This window comes from Diabrotica undecimpunctata, chromosome 10 (genome assembly GCF_040954645.1).
Source record: "Diabrotica undecimpunctata isolate CICGRU chromosome 10, icDiaUnde3, whole genome shotgun sequence".
Taxonomy (NCBI): Eukaryota; Metazoa; Arthropoda; class Insecta; order Coleoptera; family Chrysomelidae; genus Diabrotica; species Diabrotica undecimpunctata.
In genome coordinates, this window is record NC_092812.1 from 15,265,626 (window position 1) to 15,276,166 (window position 10,541).

General features: G+C 36.3%; 2 protein-coding genes across 2 annotated transcripts; one reads left to right on the forward strand and one right to left on the reverse strand.

The window, feature by feature from the left end:
• Positions 1-694: 694 nt before the first annotated feature.
• LOC140451632 (uncharacterized) lies at positions 695-1,069 on the reverse strand. Its single transcript, XM_072545476.1, has one exon. It carries the CDS (start codon positions 1,067-1,069, stop codon positions 695-697), a length of 375 nt encoding a protein of 124 aa, XP_072401577.1.
• Positions 1,070-1,147: 78 nt separating this feature from the next.
• LOC140451633 (KRAB-A domain-containing protein 2-like) lies at positions 1,148-2,843 on the forward strand. The gene is made up of 2 exons (XM_072545477.1): positions 1,148-1,186; positions 2,388-2,843. Exons 1-2 carry the CDS (start codon positions 1,148-1,150, stop codon positions 2,841-2,843), a joined length of 495 nt encoding a protein of 164 aa, XP_072401578.1.
• The last annotated feature ends 7,698 nt before the right edge of the window (positions 2,844-10,541 follow it).

Sequence of the window (10,541 nt, forward strand, 5' to 3'; positions counted from 1 at the left end):
TCTTACATCCAGCACATTACTTCGATGTTTTGCATCGATAATTACGTGGTCAATTTGGTTCCGCGTGGAGTGGTCATTGGAGACCCAAGTCTGTTTATGAATGTTTTTATGTTGGAACATAGTAGACTTTACAAGCATATTGTTAGCCGATGCTAGCTCTACGAGCCTTTGTCCATTGTCGTTTGAGATATCGTGGAGGCTGTGTTGTCCTATTGTCGGTCTTAGGTTAGGTTCTTTGCCAATTTTTGCATTGAAGTCTCCACAGATTATCTGCATGTCTTGTTTGGGAATTTTCTCAAGCGTTCTTTTGAGTTGTTCATAGAAGTAATCTTTAATATGTTTGTCTTTATCTTCTGTCGGAGCATGTGCGGATATAATTGAGATACTTTTTTCCTTTCAGTCTAATATAACAAAGTCTTTCACTAATGGGCGTGAAACTTATAATACTGTTCAGGTATTCTTCTCGTACTACGAAACCTGTGCCAAATTCATGTTTTCCTGTCTGGTTTCCACTGTAGAAAATGACCCCCTTGTCTATTTTTATGTTTCCCGTGTCTAACCACTTTAGTTCTTGTATTGCCGTTATGTCCATTCCTACTTTTTCTAACTGTTTTATTGCATGTATAGATGCTCCCGTCCGGTACCAACTTTCAAAATCCTTTTCCATTGCGATTGTCGTTTTCCATATGTATTTTTAACTATATTGCTGGGGGTACTCGGCTATATTGTAAATTGTTAAAGGAATACCCGGATTGTTTAGCATCCATTTGTCACATTCTTTGTTATAATATGATTTAAACGGACCAAAAACTGTTAGATCGAGGGGCTGCATTTTATTGCTGCAATGTGGAGGCAAAGTTAATATAAAAACTGCAGCCTCTCTAGCCCTGTTAACTATTTTTGCAGATATGTGACACTCTGCATTATCATAAATCAATAGAAAAGGATTATTTATTGAATTATTTGTTTGTTTGATAAAATGTTCCAATACCTCGACAAATAATTCGGAATTCATCCAGCCGCTTTGTGCTGCCAACCCTAATGTATCGGGAGGAGCACCTTGTAACATATGCGGCTTGAAAAATTTTCTACGAAATACTACTAGGAAAAATTTCTAGGTGCCAGAGAAGTTCCAGCAGCAGAAACAATGGCACACATTGTAACCAGCTCACCTAGTTCACCACTCGTACAATGGTTTACTTGCTTGACACCCTTTGTTGCAATAATCTTTTTAGGGTTCTGAACAGTGGTGAGCCCGGTTTCATCTAAATTAAAAGTTCTCGATCCTTGGGAAAGTAAAGGGTTTTTATTCAATATATTACGGAGATTTTCGAAGAAAATTCCTACATTGTGTCTATTAAAAGAAGTCAGTCTTGATAAGCTACAAGCCTCTGGTTGTCTTATGCTTAAAGTTTTGCAGCGTTGCATAAAAACTCGTAGTCAAACTTCACCTGCCATTTTTGTTGAATTCCATGATTTTGGCGTTTTCAGTTTATTTACTACAGGAACTTCATACGCCAGTTTACGAACATTTAAAGTCGTTAGCCCATACGCCATTTTGCTACAGGTTTCCAAATACTCTTTAAAATTTTGTTCTTGTTCCTCGTTAAACACCAATCTGCAGCCATAATTAGGGGTCATGGAGATTTTCCCTTCAGTCTTGATTATTTTGAAAAGGTAGCGATTTTTCGTGGTTTCTGTTTTCTTACCATCTGAAATGAAAACTTCATAATTAATTATCTTCATTATCAAAAAAAAAAACTTTCAACTTTGATTTATTTATAAAAACTATTACCAACATTTAAGATACCAACTACAAACTGGTACAGACTGAGACAGTCTCACTGTGTACCCAATGTGGTGTCTCACTGTGTACCCAATGTGGTGTCTCACTGTGTACTATTTTACTCGATATAAATTAACCCAAGGCGTTATTCTAACAAGTGATTTTCTATGGTTGAAATTTTGTGAGGTAGAGTCAACAACAATAATAATAATTTTTCGAAGTGAAATTATCGAATTAAACTACCTGCTGTTAATTAGTACTTCAATAATACCTTCTAAAAAGTAACTACTTACCTTCGTAAAATATTTGTTTTTGATATTCTTTTACAAAACTCGGGAAAATGCGAATTCATTACAGCGGCATGTGGCACTAAACGAAACCCATTCACAAATAAAATATCAACTTAATTGGGCGCCAAATTTGAAAGTGAGAAGCAATGTCTTACTGTGTACACCTCGTCTCACTGTGGACTACCCTCTACTACTAAACTATGGATTCTTGTAAGAAACGCATCAAAGACAGGTTTTCGAGATATTTGCACTCAAAAATGGATTTTTTATTTTAATTTATTTTCAAATTTTGAAAGTTAATCTTATTGTAGGTTAACCTGATAGATATTGTAGAGCCCGATGGTCCATATAACTTTATTTTAAACTACCAGGATCATTTGACTAAATTTTTGTTTTCGAGACCATTGAAAACAAAAACAGCATCTAGCAGGTGGCCCTTGCAAAGTGATAACGGCCGTGAGTTTGCCAAATCAGTTATTGTAGAAGTAACTACTATGTGGCCTGGTCTGAAAATAGTTCATGGTCGACCAAGACACTCACAAAGTCAAGCCTTTGTAGAAAGGCCTAATCAAGCTGTCAGAGATATGTTGATTACCTGGGTAAATAATAATAATAATGCAAAATGGTCCGAAGGGTTGAGATTTATACAGTCCAAGAAAAACAGATCTTTTCATAGAGGAATTTGCAGGAGCCCTTATAAGGCCATGTTTGGCAGCAGACAAACAAATGGTTTAGAATGCAGATCTTCCGTTAGATGTCCTTGGTAAACTACAATATGAACAAGACTTGAAAGAATTAATAAATAGCATGGAAAACGAACATGATTATGAATATTTAAAAAATGGAGAAGAAAGCAACAGTGTAGAACCTTGCCAAGAGAATTTAGAAAATCAAGACAAATATATGAATGAATCTTTAGAAATCATTGACAATAATAACCTGATTAAAAATAAAGAAGATGCACCCAATATACTAGAAGGCAAAGTTGACGGCAATTTCAATGATCAGTTAACCCAAAGAAGTAAGAGAATATTGAGTGAGAGAGAAGAATCACATAAAATGATGATGAGTTCAGGTATCAAGGATGGTATGTGAGTCAAATAAATGATTTGCTCCTTTAAAACAATGGGACTAATGTTTTGATTCGAGTGCCGGATGTTGATAGAGGTCAATTAAATCCAAGAAATGGAAGAAATGGCACCATATTTTAAGCTTCACTCATTTTATACAGTGATAATAGTCGAGAATTCGCAACAAAGGTTATCGAAGAAGTCTGCAGTATGTGGGACAAACTGAAAATTATTCACGGGCAACCCAGACACAGCCAGTCACAAGGTTCGGTAGAGAGAGCGAATCAAGATATCGAAAAAATGTTGGCCACATGGTTGCAAACAATTCATAAATTTCATTCAATTTATGAAAAATAGAGCTACCATTCCGACATTAATGTTAGTCCATACGAAGCCCTATTCGGTTGTAAGGCTACAGTAGGATTAAAAACATCCTTACCTGCTGTTACTTTATCCGAAATCAGAAGCGAAGAAGATTTAGAAGCAATATTAGCAGTTCAGTATAATGAAATTCAAGAGATTCGAGATCTTGCTAAACAGTCACTTGTAAAACAAGCTGACAGAATGTTAAAACATTCTAATGATGGATTCCCTGTTGCAAAAGTGGATTAAAGGGCCAGAGTGCGAATTCCAGAAGTTGACAGAGCTAAGGCCGATAGTCGAAATATTATTGCGATTATTATTTCTGTTAAAGATGAAAAACTATAGAAGCTAAGCACCACGCATGGCACCACTTATTTCAATCAATGAACTGTCTGATACTGAGATAAGTCTTAGGGAATGCGCCTGTAAAGCTTTAAATTTAGGCGGTCAAGGATTCCTGGTCTGGTAACTTGAAGCTAATGCGTGTGTATGTGACTTTGTTTTTACTTATTACATATCCAGATGAGATTTCCGGTTGGTTCTTGGTTAGGATTTTTTATTAATAAGTTCTGTTTAAGTATTTAACTGTATTACAAAATCTCATAAATAAACAATAGCGAAGCCCATACGAAACCAGATAGACCATGTGCTTATCGATGGAAGACATTCTAGCAATATCATCAGCGCACACAGTCTGAGGGGAGCAGAAAGTGACTCTGACCACTTCCTGGTCAGAACAAAAATGATAACAAGGCTAAAGACGAGACAGCCAAAGCAACGCCCACAAGGAAACAGATGGGACATTTCAAAGCTCGATTTACTTAATAATGAACGCCAATATCAGGCACTGATCCAAAACAAATTGCAGACACTGGAAGAAGAAGAAACATCAACGCCAGAATTGACCATAGACCAGAAATGGCAAAATATAACGAACGCCTTAGAAAGTGCCGCAGCCGAAACTATAGGAAAAGAAAGGAATAACAAGAAGAAAAACCAGTGGTACAGATGAGAACAGGAAAGACTACAACAGAGTAAGGACTCAAAAGACTTTTGAGAAGAAAAAAGAAACAGTACCTAGAAGCGCGAATACAGCAATTGGAGGAGAAACATAGAACCGATCAGTCTAGACAGTTTTATAAGAACCTAAAAACAATGAAGGGCAACACGACCAACAGCCCAAGATTTATAAAAGACGATGCAGGACAATTGCTCACAGACGACGAGGAGATAAGCCGCCAATGGAGAAAGTATCTTGAGCAACTCCTAAATAAAGAAAAACTCACAACGACAGGGCAACAAAGACAGTACCAGTTAGCCGAACCTGAAATACCAGGGCCCATACTAGCTGAAGTAAAGTCCACAATTCCGTCCCTAAAAAACCATAAAGCGCCAGGTCCAGACGGCATACAGGCGGAACTACTAAAAAAAGGGGGAGAAAAGCTCCACCTTGAGATATATCATCTTACAAGAGAAGTCTGAGAAAGAGAAGAAATACCGAAACACTGGCATGAAAGCCATATAGTACCTATCCACAAGAAGGGAGACAAACAAATATGTCGGAACTATAGAGGAATATCGTTAATCAATACAACGTACAAAATTATATCCATAATACTGTCTAAAAGGCTAACTCCATACGCAGAGAAAATAATAGGCGACTACCAAAGCGGATTCAGACCGGGAAGGTCGACCATAGACCAAATATTCGTCCTACGCCAGGTATTGGAAAAAACTGGGAATTCAACCGCGATGTACACCAAATCTTGGTGGACTTTAAACAAGCTTACGATTCTGTTAGCAGAAAAGCATTGTGGGAGACCATGGTAGAAATGGGAGTACCTGGAAAGCTGGTACGATTAGCACAGGTGAGCACAAAGAACGCTTCCGCACGGATCAGAATTGGCAGCACCACGTCGTAGGAATTCCTCATTGACACCGGGCTTAGACAAGGATATCCTCTCGCCATCCTGCTATTTAATTGTGCACTGGAACATGCGGTAAGGAAACCTCAACCAAAACTGAAAAACGGATTTGCCGCCCAAGGATTAAAAATACTATTGGCGTTTGCGGATGACGTGGACACAATTGCACAATCCACCAGAGATGCAAAAGAAGTTTTCTCCCTATTCGAAAACGGAGCCAAGGAAGTTGGTCTGAAGGTCAACGAGGACAAGACCAAGTACATGGTGGTTACGAAGAATTCAAGACCAAGGGTTAGACAAAACGTAACAATCAATGAATACAACTTCGAAGTCGTCAAAGAATTCAAGTACCTGGTAGCGATCATAACATCTGAAAATAAATATAAAAAGGACGTAGCAGCCAGGATCATTGCAGGAAATAAGGCATATTACCCATTAATGACCGTACTTAAATCAAAAATACTCTTAATACCAGCAAAAATAAGAGTGTACAAGGCAATAATTCGTCCCACAATAACGTATGAAAGCGAGACATAGACTCTGAACCAGCGGGAAACGACAAAATTACTGGTACTGGAAAGAAAGATACTGCGGACTATCTATGGGCCTTGCAGAGAAGAGACAACAGGAGAATGGAGAAGAAGACACAATGATGAACTCCAGACGGTATATGGAGATGAAAACATACTACGCTACATTAAAGCAAACCGAATAAGATGGGCGGGTCACGTACTAAGATCGATCAAATAGATTTCCTTAGCTGTTTTGATTTTTTCCTTAATTATTGGTTGTATTTATATACATACTGTATACTTCTGTAGATCTTTTCCTTTATATTTCCTTCTTTCTTCCATCTGTAATAGTATTTCTTTTGTCATCCACTGGTTTTTAGCCTCTGACCTATGTGGTATCAAACTTTCTCGAGCTGGTTTCAGTAATGTTTTTTATATAGTTTTATATAATAATTTTTTATATTATACCACTTTTTATTTACATCCATAATTTGTTTGTTGTCAGTTAGTGTTTTTTGCATATTAACATTCACGTTATTTTTTAATTCGTTTTTTATTTCTTCGTTTTTTAGCATTCTTACATAAATTTTGGTTGTTGTTTTTTGAGTTCAATTCTTTTTAATTTTATTTTCATGTCAGCAACTAACGGATTGTGGTCTGAGTTAACATCTGCTCCAGGATAAGTTTTAACTGAGGTTATAGAGTTTTTATATCTGCTATTTACGAGTATAAAGTCTATCTGATTTCTGACAATGTGGTTTTCTGTATGTGAAGGAGACGTCCATGTATATAGTCTTTTCTTAGGAAGCTGAAACCAAGTATTGGCAATTACCATATTCTTTCCTTGGCAGAATTCTACGAGCCTTTCTCCTCTCTCGTTTCTAGTTCCTAATCCGAACTGTCTAACTATATTTTCAACCGTACCTGCTCCAATTTTTGCATTAAAGTCTCCTAAAATGTAAGTAATATCTCTAGATTTTGTTAACTTGATTGTATTGTGTAATTCTGAATAAAACTTTTCGATCTCATCTTCGGTCTTATCAGCTGTGGGAGCATAAACTTGGGTCATATTAATATTATAGTTCCGTGCTTGAATTTTTAGCATTATTATTCTTTCTGAGACTTAAATCACACCTAGCACTGATTTTCTAAGAGTGTTGCTTATGATGAAAGCTACTCCGTATCGATGATCAGTTTTGTCTCTTCCAGTGCAATAACTATTGTGGTTATTTATTGATATGTCTCCATTTCCTAACCATTGTACATCCCTAACCCCAAGTATATCTATATTTAGCCTCTCTTTCTCTTTAATAACATTATGTAATTTTCCAGGCTGATACATACTTCTTACATTCCAGGTAGCTACTTTTATCTGAGAGGGTTGAGTATTTTTTTTTTATTTTTTGTGCAAGGGTTTCGCATGTCGACGGCCGAGGAGGCCTTGCGTTCTGATGTTTGTCCTCCCCTGCCGGATTTTGGTCTCCGATTACCATAATCAATAATGTCTCTTGCGCAAATAGTGCTAGCCATTATAATTTATACGAGAGATGTCATCAGGGACCGTTAATGTAGTGGTTTCTCGTTGCCTTCTGCATTCTGATGCCGTTGACCACTTTCTTGATTCTCCCGCCTTCGAGACCAATTTCTAAGTCTCAGGACAACAGAGTGTCCTTCCACTTACTAGATCATCCGCCCTAAGCCGTTGGCCAGTAAATGGTGGATTGCTTATCCCGGCAAACACTCGGACGTCAGAGCCTCGTTAGTTATTTCGCAGGATGTTGACATTTGAATAGGAGTGGCTATATGTTGCGCTTCACTTTTCCATTACATATATATATATATATATATATATATATATATATATATATATATATATATATATATATATATATATATATATATATATATATATATATATATATATATATATGAGGATAGATTGATATTATTACTAGCCTTTGATAGATGCCGCTACTTGATACCGAATTGGTTTCGTTGTTGACATTTGCCATTCATGACATGACGTCTGTCAAAATTTTAAGTTTTAAAAACAGTTAGTTTGGTTTTTACAGCAGTCAAAAGCAAGCAAATTTTGTGTTTTCGGAGAAATGGAAAAAGTCAAGTATCGTTCGGTGATTAAGTTCCTCCACAAAAAGGGTAAAGCGAATGTGCAAATCAAAGCCGACCTGGACGAAGTTTATGGTGAGGTTGCACCTTCGTTAGCAACAGTAAAAATTTGGAAAGCTGAATTTGTTCATGGTCGTACGAGTGTTTTTGATAATGAGTCACCACGCCGGAAATGATCAACAAAGTCCATGACATGATTATGGCAGATCGTCGAATTAAGCTCCGCGACTTAATAGAGGTCCTAAACATTTCCTACGAACGCGTACACAACATCATTCACCATCATTTGGACATAAAAAAGCTGGGTACAGATGGGTGCCGCGTTTGCTGACAATCGATCAAATGCAAAAACGTGTGACCACTTCGGAGACGCTTTTGTCGATGATACGGCGCGACCCGAAGGATTTTTTTCGCCGATTTATCGCCGTTGATGAAACCTGGGTGCATTATTATACACCGGAAACCAAAGAATAGTCGAAACAGTGGCGCAAACGCGGCGAAGGGCCGCCGAAGAAGGTAAAGAGTGCACATTCGGCCGGCAAAGTAATGACGACTGTTTTCTGGGATGCGAAGGGCATCATCCACATCGACTACTTGGAAAAAGGAAAAACAATCAGTGGTGAGCACTACGCAGCATTATTGTATCGATTCGATGCCGAATTGCGTCGAATACGCCACGGTTTGGAACGCAAAAAAGTGATCTTTCACCAAGACAATGCACCGGCTCACCGATCGGTCGTCGTCATGGCAAAATTACACGAATTGGGCTATGAATTGGTTGAACACCCACCGTATTCCCCAGATCTTGCCGCCAGCGATTTTTTCCTGTTTCCAAACCTAAAAAAATGGCTCAGAGGACGCCGTTTCGCAACAGAGCTCGAGCAAAAGTACTATTCGGATGGGATAAAAAAATTGGAACATCGTCTTACTAAGTGTATCTAGCTAAAAGGGGACTATGTTGAGAAATAAATCGATTTAATTCCAAAAAACTTGTTTTTTTATCAAAGGCTAGTTTTATATCAATCCACCCTCGTATATATATATATATATATATATATATATATATATATATATATATATATATATATATATATATATATATATATGTAATGGAAAAGTGAAGAGCATTTTCAGCTTATAAAATCAATATAACATATACTTCCCTTGTTAACCCAAAAAAATTATTTTTTCTTCCTGTTCATATTCCTTGGGTCTTCTACTTATTATCTTCGAATCAGACTTAAAAGTATAATGCTGTTATACTATTTATGATCATTGCCAAGTTCTGGCTTTTTACAGCGTCTCAAACGGAACCGCCACAGTTTCAGATTTTACGACCATTTTCTTTCTGTTTCTTTATGTTACTTTCTGTTTTTTCTTTGACTACTAAGAATGATGGTCTGTAGACTATTATGCTAAAGAACAAAAAAAAGTGAAAGAGTTTGTCTGTATAGGACTCTCGTATCACTCACGTACCTATCTTTTTTCAGATAATCCTCAGTAATGTAAAAAAATTTCATTTCATTTTTACCTTAGTCACCCTCGTAACAAAAAAAACTCTACTATAATCAACTTATCAATTTCGGATTTAGGACAAAAAATTTTTCATATTTATGTAATAATGTAATGATTCCATGTTGAATCTATCACGAATCAATATCACTTCAAAATGTGAAGATTTGTTGACCTACGTAATATGCTGTAAGTGCCGGTCGTTTCGTATGTTGATTTCTATCTAGTAGGCCATAGAAGCTATTAAAATGTCAACAGTGTTAAAGAAAAAGTCGAAAGTTTTCTTGTCGTTACAAAACACCGAGAGCATTTAAATTCAATTTGGTATATAAAATTCTAGTGTCACCACTTATTTACTTCACGTCAATATGCATGAATAATCAATTTTTGTATTGGCAATTTTGGTTTATAAATAACTAAATGTCTATAGATACAATATTTCTATTTTAATGATTTAATACTATTAAAGAGCTGCAAGACAAGATGACCTAAAAATATATATCTTTTTTGAGAAAATATTGCAGGAAACAGAAAAAGGGATAAGTTTGTGTTATAAAGAAGTAAAAAATAGTAAAAGGTCTCTTAGAAAGATTAATTTAATTGATATTTTGGTAAATATTTTGATAGAATGTAAAGCGAATTTTTAGTTTTATTACCTATGGATTGGACGTGTGAAATATGAAAGTATGTCAATGGAAGAAGTGTGTTTTTGTTTAATTGTTTAATATCGCTTCTTTTGAATTCGATATTAATAATAATTGTGCGTGAAAAAAAAATAATAAATAATTGACTAGTCAAAAAATATTTTTTTTCTTTTACTATTCTAGATGCCAAAAGTAAAGAAACATGTAAAATATACAGAATCATACACCGAGGAATTGCTTCAGAAAGCATTAACTGATGTGAGGAATGGTGAAGGAGAAGACCGTCGCTATGAAGTATGGCATTCCAAGGTA

Bases quoted from the DNA above. Each gene is read 5' to 3' on its own strand.
- LOC140451632 (XM_072545476.1), bottom strand. From the start codon at position 1,069: ATGTTACAAGGTGCTCCTCCCGATACATTAGGGTTGGCAGCACAAAGC.
- LOC140451633 (XM_072545477.1), top strand. From the start codon at position 1,148: ATGGCACACATTGTAACCAGCTCACCTAGTTCACCACTC. The intron at 1,187-2,387 runs GTACAATGGTTT...ATCTTATTGTAG, and splicing joins GCTCACCTAGTTCACCACTC to GTTAACCTGATAGATATTGT.